The sequence below is a fragment of the Nelusetta ayraudi genome, unplaced genomic scaffold, assembly GCF_046127955.1.
Source record: "Nelusetta ayraudi isolate G7.1 ecotype Tasmania unplaced genomic scaffold, CSIRO-AGI_Nayr_v1 ptg000070l, whole genome shotgun sequence".
Classification (NCBI taxonomy): domain Eukaryota; kingdom Metazoa; phylum Chordata; class Actinopteri; order Tetraodontiformes; family Monacanthidae; genus Nelusetta; species Nelusetta ayraudi.
In genome coordinates this window covers 7,605,956-7,620,173 of record NW_027466120.1, presented here as the reverse complement: position 1 = coordinate 7,620,173, position 14,218 = coordinate 7,605,956, and the positions used below count along the sequence as shown (strand labels likewise).

The 14,218-nt window shown below is 42.3% G+C and overlaps 2 protein-coding genes across 2 annotated transcripts; both read left to right on the top strand.

Annotated features, from left to right (window-relative positions):
- Positions 1-2: 2 nt before the first annotated feature.
- slc48a1a (solute carrier family 48 member 1a) lies at positions 3-2,333 on the top strand. Its single transcript, XM_076042221.1, has 3 exons — positions 3-135; positions 938-1,105; positions 1,209-2,333. The coding sequence occupies exons 1-3, from the start codon at positions 6-8 to the stop codon at positions 1,343-1,345; spliced, it is 435 nt and encodes a 144-aa protein (XP_075898336.1). The 5' UTR covers positions 3-5; the 3' UTR covers positions 1,346-2,333.
- A 662-nt stretch (positions 2,334-2,995) lies between these two features.
- LOC142898783 (solute carrier family 26 member 9-like) lies at positions 2,996-9,106 on the top strand. Its single transcript, XM_076042000.1, has 20 exons — positions 2,996-3,123; positions 3,308-3,447; positions 3,530-3,640; positions 3,786-3,961; positions 4,051-4,215; positions 4,297-4,449; positions 4,550-4,632; positions 4,711-4,858; positions 4,938-5,051; positions 5,177-5,254; positions 5,323-5,418; positions 5,499-5,605; positions 5,705-5,774; positions 5,860-5,952; positions 6,041-6,175; positions 6,290-6,541; positions 6,650-6,704; positions 7,223-7,359; positions 8,259-8,312; positions 8,394-9,106. Exons 1-20 carry the CDS (start codon positions 2,999-3,001, stop codon positions 8,403-8,405), a joined length of 2,304 nt encoding a protein of 767 aa, XP_075898115.1. The 5' UTR covers positions 2,996-2,998; the 3' UTR covers positions 8,406-9,106.
- Positions 9,107-14,218: the final 5,112 nt, after the last annotated feature.

Below are 14,218 nucleotides of genomic sequence, written 5' to 3'. Positions count from 1 at the left end.
TAACGATGGGAATCAATAAGATTTACATCAGCATTGGCTATGCCACCTTCGGCACCCTGGTTGGACTCTCGGCTTTCCTGGTTTGGAATATCGCCTACAAACAACCATGGACGGCGGCCATGGGAGGCCTGTCGGGTATGTTTACACACCCGAGATGACGATGTGTACTTTCTGTTGACATGCTACTGGTGTAACGTTATTCCACGTACATGTCAAGAAATGCAAAATGCAGATTACGTCGCAGTTACGAGGATTTATCTGGAGTTCCGTTCCGTTTAAACGCATAAAAACAGCACCAGTTTCCCCCGTTCCCTCCAACTCGATTGGAAGAGAACCTTGTTCAGTAAAAATTGAAATGCCTCCGTTAAGTCTTTTTTTAAAAGCCAAAACGTTGCCTTCGTTGTTTGTGAAGAAGGTTTTTCTGGGTACCCCCCTGTCCGCCACACATAGTTAATTATATATTTCACTGTTTAGAATAACACGGTACCATTGTCTATGTGAGCTTTGGTCAATCTCTAATTTGGTAAAACTCTGTTTAATAATAATAATAAAAAAAGACGTTTAGTTGGTGCATGGTAATAGGACCATGATTCAGAACATATTTATCTCATCATTCAGAAAGTAATATCCAAACAAATAAAAAATGTTGCACTTTATGTTCTGTAACTTGGCTCCTATCAGTTCATGTTGGGTACTAACGTCCATATCTTCAGACTTAAACTAATATTAAACAACTTAAACTGATTGGATAGTAAGTAGGTTCTCAGTCTAAAATATTTTACTGCCCCGAGTTATCAAAGTCAAATTCAGTCTATAGCAGGGCAGGTTTTCTTTTACTCCAGTTTACTGTTTCTGAGTCTGAGTTGTTTGTCCTGTATTTTTTTTTTTTTTATTAACTAAAATTCCTTGGTAGTAACTTTTTGTTTCGCTTTGGCAGGTGTTTTGGCACTCTGGGCCCTTGTCACGCACATCATGTACGTACAAGACTACTGGCGCACCTGGCTCAAAGGCCTCAAGTTCTTCATCGCTGTTGCCATGGTCTTCTCAGTTCTGGCTGTCGCCGCCTTCATCACCTTCCTCGCTCTTGCCATCACACAGAAGCAATGTAATCCTCTCTCTACTGTCACAAGCTATTTGGATACAAATATTTACAACTTTTTTTTGCTGAGGTGATTGATTGTGTGTTTTCATATTTTTCCATCATGCAGCTCCGACTGACCCAACAAGCCTCTATCTCTCCTGTGTGTGGAGCTTCATGACCCTCAAATGGTCTTTCCTCTTGGGCTTATATTCTTACAGATATCGACAGGAGTTTGCCGACATCAGCATCCTCAGCGACTTCTAGTTAGCACTCACTTTGCAAACGTGGACAGACTTTAAGAGGAAGTAGGTTTGTCGCAAGAAGCTGGCTAACGAGCATATGTTACAAAGGGGAGAAATGACGACATTCAAGAAGTCATGTGACTTTCACCACATGGAGTTGCGCTTGTTCAACAAGTTCTGTGTTATAATGTAACCTGCTCTCCTGCTTTTAATGACTCATATGTAATTTCCAAGTAAGTCAGTTGTCTAAAGTGTGAAGGCTCTAAACTGCTTCATATTGAGATGCTCATAGCTGCTTTTAAAGACACTTGTTGGTTTTTATCATTATAATCTTTTAAGATAGTATGTTTTAATGGAAAGCTGAAATCCTCAGAACCAAAACTAAAACCTCTTACTTGAACCCACTCCCTCATTTCAGGCTGACTGTGCTGGAGTTTAGTGACAACTTTGGTCAAGTAACATGGTGTAGTCATATATTTGTGTCTTCTAGTTTACACAGTTACTTATGTGGCGTTATAATCAGAAATGAGTTATTATAATCATTCACTCACAAAATGTACAGATTGAATTTCTTAAAGTAATTCTTTTTGTAAACAAAAGAAAAGGCATTTTGTGTAATTTGTGCTTTTCAGCCAGTGTCCACTAGGGGGTTCTTGTTCCTTTGGAATTCGCTTGAAAACTATGGCATTCTTGTTAGGACAAAACAGATTTCATAAATACTTGCACTTTAGTCTTTGATATTGATGCCATTGTTTTCCACACAAATTTTATTACAGGTTTAAAGGTCATCTCTGCCATTCCCTTTTAAGTGAAACATTATATGTTATGTTTATTTTAAAAACATTAATATGTGCAGAAATCATTTTAAAAGTGTCTGAAACCGTTTATTTTGCTTTTATGTATATTTCACCATGCCATGAGATCAGATGTATTTTTGTTGATCAAGAGTTGAATGTGAAGGTACCACATGTATCTGGAAATTGATCCCAATAAAGTTTTTGTTAAGTAAATGCTGTCGCCCCATTTCATAACAAGCACCCATCAGTGATTTCTGAAGCCTTCCCAGTTTTGTTTTGTAGCTCCACCTTTAAGCGGTGAGTTGAATGTGATAAGGATCAAATAAGGCGGTAATGCACACATCTGAATACCTGCAGACCTGCTTCCACAACAAGGTAAAGTGCTGGCCTTTCAGACTCTAATTCTTGCAGAAACATGTAAAATCTATCGTTGAATTACATTTTCCCCATGCAAATTTTTATTAGGGATTAATAATGCTTTTCTAATTCATGTTTAAATGGTCTGTCTGTCTGTAAAACCTATAAGCAGTCCCTGGAGCTGTTGTACTGGAGTTTGAGTTTGTTTCAAACAATGCTCATGGGAAAGTACACTAAATTAAGTTCAGCATTTTTTGCATCCGATTCCCTCGTCTGTTTAGTATGATTTCAGTGTTTAAGTGCACTGAAATATTTTTGAGAAACAAGCAAAAAAAAACAAAAAAACCCCACACAACCTGACCAGTTATTTACATGGTATGCAGCATTAAACTTGACATAATGGATCTGAAACGGATAGTGGGTGTAATGTAGCAGTAAGTCTCTTATTTTCAGAAAACTAACCAAATATATCAATTATATATTTGAAAAAATGCGTTATTGTGTTTGAAGATTATTCAACCATGCACCTGGACCGCCCTCGCTACGTGATTGACAGATCGGCATACACCCTTCCAGACTTTGACAGAGACTTTGACAAGAAGAGTCGTCAATTCCCTGTTGGAGAGAGACTTGGCACACTCTTCAGGTACGGAACCATGCAGTAAACCTCTTCCTATCACAGAGAAACTGACAAATGTGTTGTGATCAAACAAGAGAGGTGCCCTGAAGCAACAAATGTTAGACATGTGCTAGAGAGCTTTTCTAGGTGACAACTTGAACTGAAAACCGGAACTCTTCAAAGAGTTTTTCCCCTTGTTTGCTCCTGTCAGATGCTCTGTGTTGAGACTCAGGAGCTTGTTATTTAGACATCTGCCTGTCCTGTGCTGGCTCCCCAAATACAAAGTGAAGGAAAACCTGCTGTACGATGTCATCAGTGGGGTCAGTGCCGGCACAGTTCAAGTTCCCCAAGGTTGAGTAAGACTCCTGTCTTTATTTCTGCTCTGTGTCATAAAATTATTATTTGATTATGTTACAAAGAATTTTCTCTCCAGGCATGGCATTTGCCCTCCTGGCGAACCTCCCTCCTGTCAACGGCCTCTACTCCTCTTTCTTTCCCCTCATCCCTTATTTCTTTATGGGCACCGCTCACCAGATGGTCCCGGGTAAATCAGAGTGATTTAGCTACAGCCATTTCATGCAATGACAGTGATAAGTTACAAAAGCTGCTCACTGCTCATCAGCTGCAGCTTTCCTGGGAGGCCATGAAAACAGACGTGACAGTCATTTTTTTTTTGTTGTTTTTTTTAGGTACATTTGCTGTCCTCAGCATTATGGTGGGAATTGTGTGCCTTCAGCTGGCCCCGGAGTCGGACTTCAGTCACTTCAACGCCACTCTAAACACAACAGTCGTGGACACAGCCCTGATGAATGAAGTTCGCTTGGGAATATCTGGAACCTTGGCCTGTCTCACTGCACTTATACAGGTCTTTGAGACAGTTTCTTATTTTAAAAAGCAAAACGTATGTGATTTGTACGATGCAATGTCAACGTTAAACATACTCCATGTTTGTAGATCGGCCTGGGGTTCATGCAGTTTGGGTTCGTAGCCATCTATCTGTCAGAGACCTTCATCAGAGGTTTCATGACTGCTGCAGGCTTGCAGATCCTTATTTCAGTCTTGAAGTACATCTTTGGCATCCACGTGCCACCTTACAGTGGCCCACTGGCAGTCATCTATGTACGTTTCTATCAACTTTCTTATGGTTTCCTTGTGCAGTAAGAGCTTCTGTAATGACACAATGTGAATTCCTTTTCGCAGACACTCGTGGGAATTGTCAGTGGCCTCCCTGATGCAAACATTGCCTCGCTGGTTTTTGCCCTGGTCAGCGCTGCAGTTTTGATAGTGGTGAAAGAGCTGAGTGCATGCTATCGCCATAAGCTACCCTATCCTATTCCAATTGAAATTATTGTTGTAAGTCATTTTTTGTTTCCCCTCTACCCCCCATATGAAGTAGCAATTGTTTCTAAAATTCTTTGTTGATTTGCCAATGCAACTCATCTGTTCAGTACAGGTAGTGTTGGCCACAGCTATCTCAGGGCCTCTGCACCTTCCTGAGATCTATCACATGGACGTAGTGGGAGAAATTCCACTGGGGTAATGATGGGACAGTTAATTCAAGTTTCTCAAGCAGCTATTTACAACTCAGTTCCAATTTGTCTTGTCCTCCCCCAGATTTCCAGCCCCAACTCTGCCGAGAGTGAGTCTATGGGAAGACATGTTAAGCACGGCTTTCTCCCTGGCAATCGTCGGGTATGTCATTAACATAGCAATGGGAAGGACCCTGGCAGCTAAGCATGGATATAATGTGGACCCCAACCAGGTTGAAAAATATCACCCACCGGTTTAAAACATGTACCTCACTTCATTTTGTTAACATGCTTTTGTGTGTTCTCTGGCAGGAAATGTTGGCTCTGGGCTGCAGCAATTTCCTGGGTTCCTTTTTTAAGATCCACGTGATCTGCTGTGCCCTGTCTGTCACCCTGGCTGTGGACAATGCTGGTGGAACGTCACAGGTGAGCACCGTCGTGAACCTTTGTGGAACATTTATAGCATTTGAGGTCAAGTATTGTGCAATCTGTTTGGGTCCTTTATAATAAATATCTTATTAATCCTTACACATTGTTGCTGCCTCTCCTAGTTGGCCAGTATGTGCGTGATGCTGGTAGTTATGGTCACCATGCTGTCACTGGGAGCCTTCCTAACCCCTCTTCCAAAAGTAAGAGAATACAGGAGAGATACTAATAGCCCTTAGGAGAGAATGATGGTTGATTTTGATTTCCACAGTCGGTGCTTGGAGCTTTAATTGCAGTCAATCTGAAGAACACCCTCCTGCAGCTCTCTGATCCCTATTACTTATGGAAAAAGAACAAACTGGACTGCGTAAGTTGAAGTTGTAGGTGCAACATTGCATTGCTCTATTATCCATATTTTAAATGGATTCTATTGTTTTTCACCTCCAGTGTGTGTGGGTGGTGTCGTTTTTGGCCACATTTTTTCTCAGCTTGCCTTATGGCGTGGCTATAGGAGTGGGCTTCTCCATACTGGTAGTGATATTCAAGACACAGTTGTAAGTGAAAGTTTGTGGAGACCTTCCAACAAAACAGGAGTGTGCGGTATGAACTAAATGCCAAATGTATCACTAATTGGAACAATGTGTTACTTGCAGTCGCAATGGCTCTGAGTTGGTTCAGATTGTGGCAACAGATATCTACAGGAACCCAAAGGTCTACAGCAAGGTATTTCAGATGACAGACTTGTTTGTATATTGGTTGATATTTTTTCTGTCTGGAAAATTGCCTCTTTTTTGTATCAACTCCACAGGCAAAGTCAGTTACAGGTGTAAAAATTGTAAACTACTGCTCGCCACTCTATTTTGCAAATGCTGAAATATTTCGACAGAAGGTCATCAAAAAGGTAAAGTTAAAACCTGTGTTTTTATTGTCTTTCTCAGGATAAAAAAAAGTTTCAGTTTAGTTTTATTCTGATTTACACATCTGTTTAGACTGGGCTGGACCCTGGCAAACTTATCCTGGCCAGACAGAAGTTCTTGGAGAAAGAGAAACATCGGGAAAAGGTGTCAGATGCCAAGAAGACTAAGAGGAGAAAGCTAAGTTCTTTGGTTAACGTGAAGATACAGGTAGGGTTAATTATATGAGATACTGGTGCAAAAAAAAAGAAAGTAAAACAAAAGCGCACCCTTGACCTCCACTGAACAAACATCTACATGTACATGTATGCCCCCTAAATCTAGACCATATCTCAGCTTGAACTGCAAACTGACTTTGACAAGAATGACGGCAGTGCCAAGTGGCCCGAACCTCCCACCAGTTATGCCAACTTCCACTGCGATGACATTGAACTGGAAGAACAGGCACCTGACCGAGAGTCAGCCAGCCCCACTGAGGTCACACTGGAGGCCCACCCAGTGCCTTTCCACACCCTCATCCTTGACCTGGCAGGAGTCTGCTTCATTGACCTCATGGGCATCAATCTGTTGATAAAGGTTCCAAACTTTGGTTTATTAAAATGGTTTTATTTTTGTTTTTATCTCCCGCATCATACAACATGCTTACCAAGACACATTCTCAATAAAAAGTCCTTTGCCTTACAGATGAACTCCAGTTATAGGATGCTGGGCATCAGCCTTTACCTCGCTAATGTTCAAGGTAAAGTATCAACACGTCACACTTAAAGTCATTGTGAAGCAGTTGCCTGCTTCGTAGACATGTTCTTGCATACACCTCTCCCCCCGTTGTGATGCCATCATGTGATATGCTGACATACAAAGCAGAACACATATAACCGATCAAGGAAGAGAAGAAGGAGAGCATAATCTGGAATCATTCCACCCCAGTGAATAAATAATGTTGCTCTTTCTTAAATCAAATACTTTATATATTTATAAAAAAAGCACCATTACCTACAAACTGAACCAGCGTTTACTTTGTATTGTATTGACAATCAATTTTTTTTTTAAATAGTATTGCCAACTGCAAAAATGCAAGGAGGACATAATGTGTTGTTTTCTCATGCGTGAATGCCTATTTTGCAGAAGTGATCATTGATTACCTATAAACATTTGCAACCCCCCACATGGATAATGGCAATCATTTTCTCTTTATATACATTACCTTTGATGAAATTCTCCTGTCTTTCTGTGTGATATTTTATATGACGCCTGCAGCCCAAGTGTACGAGGAGTTGGAGGCCGGAGGGGCTTTTGACGATGGTAGTATTGCCCGCAATAATCTCTTCCTTTCTCTCCACGACGCCGTTCTGTTTGCTCAGCAGACCACTGGGGAGCGATGCGGCCCTGTGAAGGTGGGCAAAACTGCATAAAATATCCTTATCATACAAATCCTTTTCACAACAGCGCATACAAATCCTTTTCACAACATATCACATCATACAAACGCCTGCTGTTCAAAGGTTCCAAGGTTGGGGATGTATGGAGAGATTAACACAGGTAGGCAAGCAAGGTTTAAGCTGCACATAACAAATTCCACTGTAGGCACAGCTTTTGTCCGCTTATCTGACTCGACAAGGGTAAACAGTAATATCACAAAGGTTCCCGAGACGCATTATGAGCCACAACAAACACAGCAGTAAGTTACACCAAGGTCACACTGCACATTACACTCGAGAGGCGAGATGTTTTCTTCCTCTACTGCTGAGTAAGCTTTACTGCCATTTCAGCTAAAAAGACATTTTCAGGTACTCTGTCTGTCCATAACAAAGGGCGCCAAATGGTCAACGTCAATGCTATCAATAATATTGCACCCCATAACGGTGGCTTAAATTGAAAATATAATGCAAAAGTACACCAGGAGGGGCTCAAGGAGGACTCGCTTGCAACTTTATCCACCCACTTTGTCACTTGAAAGAGCCGACAAAAGGGTAATGTTTGTTCTATAACTTTGACAACTTATCGAAGGTCAAAGCTTGCTTCAGGAGAGGCCACTGAGGATGTGACCTGTGCCTATTAGCTACGTTGTACCCTGTGTAGTGCACAACTACGACAGCTAGTGGTAAAATATCTGAAGCAGCCGCTGTTTGTATTTTAACATTAAAATGAAAACCCCCATCCCTCATTTTAGTTACCCACTGCAACTGCAACATGTGTGTGTGCTGCTGCTGGAGGTCGAAAAACGTTTGGTTGACCGGGAATTTTTAAATGATTGTGCCTGTGTCACTTCTATCCACATTTTTCATGACTGCAGGGAGATGAAACGAGATGGGAGGTTTCATTGAACATGGATGAGGATCTAGAGCTGGTATGAAGTTTGATCATTTTGACCTATGTCACATTTGTTCATGGCAGCGTCATCGTTCATTAAGTATTTTCCCTCTTGCAGGAGATGTTCTAAGTGTTGACTGCTGCAATGTGGAAGGACAGAAAAAGAATAATGACTTCTGCAAATCTACGGCAATGTATTGTTGGCCAATTGCGTTCCAAACTTTACCCTGTGCCTTTTTTGCTGACTGCTCTTATTGAAATAAAACGCTCATATAAATAAAGTTTTTGACTGGCCACAGCAATCGGTTAATGGCTTAAATAGCTTGGTGGTGCGTGGCGGCACAGGAGACCCTTTCAACAGGTTGAAGAGCTGAGCAGATAATGAGAAGCAGTTTCGCAAGGAAGCGCGGTGAGGTCCTGCTGACTGCGCTGTCGTACAGAAGTGCTCCTGTAATTAACTGAGCGTGTGCGCGGCCACAGCTGTGGGGTGCAGTCGGCTGGGCAGTCTGGCTACGTCCCCATGGAGGCTAAGCACAAATCAGACGGGGATTACACAACATCAGCACTTTGTTGTCTTCCACCTCCTTTTCTGGTCCTTTTTCTTTTTTTTTTTCCTAACATCTATGCCAGAAAGAAGCTGCAAGAGGCAAAATAATCCTAATTGTTCTGCAGATGCACCAGCAGAATTAATCTGCTGTTGTGGCAGGCCAAGCAGCAGGCTGACTGTCCTGTTGGTGGGTGATACACGAATGCATTTGTGACGCTATGAAGACATGGAGACATTGGGATTCTGGTGCACGTCAGACCTTTGCAGCAAAGTTTTTTGGTCACAAGCTTTATTCTGGAGTCCAGGGACCTTGTTATCATTATTAACACAATCAATCAATCAATCAATCAATCAATCAATCAATCAATCTTTACTTATAAAGTGCTAAATCACAACCAAGGGTGTCTCCAAGTGCTTTGCTCAATCAGGAGAAAACCAACAGATCCATTCAGACCAAGCAAGATAAGATGTTTCAGAGCCAGCACCCGTTTAAACCGGATAACCTGGCCAAGCTGGAAATCGGAACTCATCCACTTCCATTGTTTCAAAATTTGCTAAGATTCACTTTACTTCGGTTTACAGATTTCAGTAGCAGCTCTCATAATGTACAGGTGAACAGCAGCACTTTAGGGAGACTCGTCGCAGCTGCTCTGTCTCTTAGACATTCTGTTTTATTCCATTCTGCTCACCTCTCCTTGGGCTCCTCACTGGAACGCTCCCTGCCCACCTTACACCCAGGTTGGATGACGAATTGGCATGTGAGGACCGCCGCAGGCCTTCACCAGGGGGGAATTTAATAATATCAATAATAATAGACTATTTGTATGTGTTTTAATTCTTTTTGTTTTCATCTTTTCTCAAATGTTTGGCTCCCTAAACACATGTTGCTATCAATACAGTTTCTTATTGTAGCCCAGGTAAAAGTGTGCATGAATAGATAAACATAGGAAATTAAATATAGGAATAAATACGATTAAAAGGTTAAAAGTGTCTAAATGCATGTTTTTCATTGTGTGGTAACTTCATGGGTTAAAAATAATGAATGTCAAAAATGTTGCGCATGTGTTGTTTCATGGGCACATGGGCAACAACAGTGAGACTGGTATCTCTTTAGAGAAATGCTTGGCACGAAGGTTTTGTAAACAATTGATGTGAGTGTGTGTACACATAAAAGGGAGAGAAGAAGGAGTAGTAGAAGAAGAAGAAGAAGAAGACGACGACAGTGTGCACAGGTGCACAAATCACGAGGGAGCATGGTGTGGACATACACAGTTGAAGAAGAAACAATGCCACTAACGTCCGGGATTTATGGCAGGATAATCTGCGAGGACATTTCGGTGGGAGTTTCAAACTACGCGTCGGCCTGACGTTTACCGGACTGCAGTTTAGGAAGCCACTCGTTCGTCAAACGAGTGTGCAATTGACAGGAGGCTAGCTGCACTGAGCTAACCCAGCTAATCGCACAAGCTTCGCCAGGACGTAAAAGGAAGTTCCTGAAATGAAGGACAACCCGATGGCCCTCTGAACCATCCTGGAGTGAGGGCTCGGAGTTCCTCTGGACCCTCTGGATCCGTTCCTCTGTCTAAGTGGGACATTCACTCAAACTCCACCATGAACGTGTTCTCCTGCTACTGCTACCGCCACCTTGTGGACAAAAAGCGCCAAGCTGTCAGCGTCTCTGGATGACGCCATGTAAGGTACTGACCAGTTTATATTTCCTGCTCGACTGGGAGAGAAATTACAGCTTTGTTTTTGGTCCCCACGAACCCAAACAGCGATGCAACGGTTTTATTTTTCGCTTACATACTGTTGTTCCTCCTTGTTGTCTTAGTATGAAGGTGTGTGTAGCCTGGGTTGATCATGATTGAATGAATATAATCCATATTTTGAAATGTTTTTATTGGTTCCAATGGCTTTAAAGTGGATTATTTTTCTGAATATTTAATTAGCCTAATTGCAGTGAAGCAAAGGTGTCATGCCCTTGGCTTTTTGTGCAAAGTGGTGATTTTTTCTCCACCATTGACTGCATTACAGCACACAAAGACAGTTACTGCTTTGCACGTTGAGTGATGTTATGAGCATAAAAGGGATGAAGTCAGACGTTACTCAGTTCACCTCTTGCAAAAATACTCTGATTTATTTGTTGCCCTTTTAAATTCTTATCTAAGCTTATTTAAGATTTTGGATTTTTTTTTATTTTTTATTTTTTAATTTTGCTTCATTGAGTTGTGCTGCTGTAGTGCAGTTTTGTTCTATTTCTCACCAAAGACCTGTTGAATTCCCTGCACTTTCTCGGTGTCTCTCCCCCCTCAGGCTGTAATGGATTGTAAGAATTTGGGGTTAATCAGTGGGATGAAATGGTGACCCTGAACTGTCGGTTAACATCCCTCACGTGAACATCATGAAGTAATGGGAACTGATGATTAGACTTTTGTGCTAAATTGCACCTTGTCTGTAACGTTCATTCATTCATTCATTCATTCATTTTGTATCACTGCTTCTCCTGCACTCAGGGCTGCAGGGGTCACTTGAGGTTATCCCAGGTGTTACAGCAGTGCCTCATAGAAAGAAAAGCAACCGTTTGCACTCTCAGTCACTTCTACGGCCACTTCGCAATTCAAAAAAATCCCCATTGCATGCATCTTTTTTTTTGGAAACCATGGAGAAGCCACGCAGACACCAGGGAGAACATGCAAACTCCACACAGAAAGGCTTCAGGCCCGGGGATCAGACCCTCAACCTTGTTGTGTGAGGCCTCAGTCGGCCTGCTCCCTCAATAATCTTGTCTAACGTATGAAAGAACAGCCCTTTTGTTTCGTACGTGACGATGAACACAGCGAATCATTAAATGCTTCTTGTTCACCCCCCCTGAATGAGATGCTGAAATAAGGAACGCGCTTCTCAATCTCTGTAATTGCAAGTTCACTAAAAAATTAATTTTACACCCCTTGCACATTCATTGACCATGATAGTTTAATTAACTGTGTCCCATTTAGGAATTTAAAATGAAGAGATTTATGCATTAAATTTGTTTACACGCCCGGCGGTTCATTATTACAAAGAGAGTCTCCACTTTGAGTCATGGGACCTTGTCGTTTAGCACTTGCCTTTTATAAACTGCCGTCCCAGTGAGAATATTCATCTCTGACCTTTTGGAATCAATATTTAAATTTAGAGCACTTTAATAAAGAGCCAAGAAGCCAAATTTCATAAAGAGTGATGTGTCTTTAATGGGATGTGGGATTTGTAGGAGCCATCTGAGGTAATGAGCATGATGAAGCAACCGAAACCACCTCTGGAAAATCTAATAATGCCTCTTTGACATTGATCGAGGCGCAGCAGTTAGTGCTTTGAATATGCATTTTGCTGACATATGTTTGAAGATCTATTACGTTACATTACCGAACCACTTTGCGGCCAGTGTGTCATAAATCTTGACCGTGCGACATCAGGAAATGGTCTTTGGACGGGGTTTGTTTACAAAGTTGCTTAGGGCAAATCTGACCACTGACAGCAGGTATTATATTATTCATGTTGTGCATTGTGCCCGCCGGTTCAACAGCAATCATGAGCAGCGATAACAGAACCTTCTCCGCTAATTAATTAAGGCATGAAGGAGGATGGTTAATTACTTATGCTGAAATTAAACCACGACCCCATGTCTGATGAAAAATGCTGTGCAAGGTGCGTGTCAGGTTTTTTTTTTTTTTGTGTGTGTGTGTGTGTGTGTGTGTGTGTGTGTGTGTGTGTGTGTGTGTGTGTGTGTGTGTGTGTGTGTGTGTGTGTGTGTGTGTGTGTGTGTGTGTGTGTGTGTTTTTTCGTCTTTGGCAACTCATAGATGCCGTTCAAGTTTTTTCATTTCACGGTACAATTATCGCATTAAAAGTAATCACTGCGTTAATCACACTGTTTTTTAAAAAAAAAATGCATCCAGCCTAAAATGTGAAATCTAAAAATGAGAACGCAGTTAGAGGCGAACGATGCCCAACAAACATCTGCACGCGTGACGTGTAACCTTTGCGTTTTCATGCGGAAAAAGCAGAGAGTTGGGTTCTCGAGGTAGCGCAGGCGAAATTCAATTCCATAGAGAGCACAATCAGCCAGCTGTCACAAGAAGATAGTGCTCGCCAGAGATAACTAAATTTGACCTTCTGAGCGCGCTTTCAAGAAAAAGACAGATTTGCAGCTATCATGTTAGACAGATATGCAAATGGGCGCCATCAGAGAGGTGTTTTATCAACCCATCAACTCATTAAACAGAGCAGCAGGTACTGTTTGCTCCCCCGTCTTCTTATTAGATGAAACCCGCAGTGTGAGGCCCACACATACCAGCTCCTCGCTGAGCCGTTCAGTATCAGCGGGGAAATTAGACAAGACAATGCAAAAACAACGCAGTGTGGTGCAACTCGAAGGTAACTCATTAGAACGCTGCGGCACGGGAGGAAGCCGCGTGGCGCCTTTGCGACATGTCATCGGGAGGGTCGTGAGTGTTATTACACAATCATAATTTTTGATTGCTTGCGCGGCAATTACTTCATCTATTCTGAGAATGCTTTCGTGATAAACTCGGGGGCTGGAGGGGCCATTAGAAAGTTTTCAATTTAGCGCATCAGTCTGAGGCACTTTAGATTCAACAGGGGTTGGAATTGGACATTGCCAGGATTCCCTGTGTGTGTGTGTGTGTGTGTGTGTGTGTGTGTGTGTGTGTGTGTGTGTGTGTGTGTGTGTGTGTGTGTGTGTGTGTGTGTGTGTGTGTGTGTGTGTGTGTTATCACGTGAGAGCTCATATGTAAATGTATTTTGCAGTAGATGGTGGAGGTGACAAAGCTTGTGTGCATTTAGTTGAGGCCGCCAAGAAGCCGAGGTGCGATGATGTCAGCGTCTGTGGGGGAGTTGAGCCGCCGTGACGCCGTTGGAAGCGGCTCCGCTCGGCTCAGTTCACACTCGCCAGTGACTTTCGAGACAAAAGACCAGCCGCGAAGTGTCTGTCAGGCCGACCGCGCCGAGACCATTAGCCAGACAGGCATTAGTGAAATTACCTCCCCCCCCACCCCCCACTTGTCTCGCACAATCTATCAGAATCATTGACACAAACATTTGCAAATTAGCTTTCCGGCGAACTCGACGGTGAAAGCACTTGGTAAAGCTGTCCTGTACAATACTCATGGACCTTAATGCTTATAGTACAAATGGAATAGAGGATAGCAGAGGAACAAGGCTTTGAATTTCAGTGCTTTTTAACTTTTTTTGTTTTGTTTGAAAGGGCTCACTTGTCTTCTCCTGCCCTGTGGGGATGCACCTGTCTGGAGCTCAGAGGAAAAATCTCCTGCTTTTATCTCAATAGACAGACCATTACCTGAGCATCGGGCAGCTTTTGTTTACCTCTCGCTCACAGCT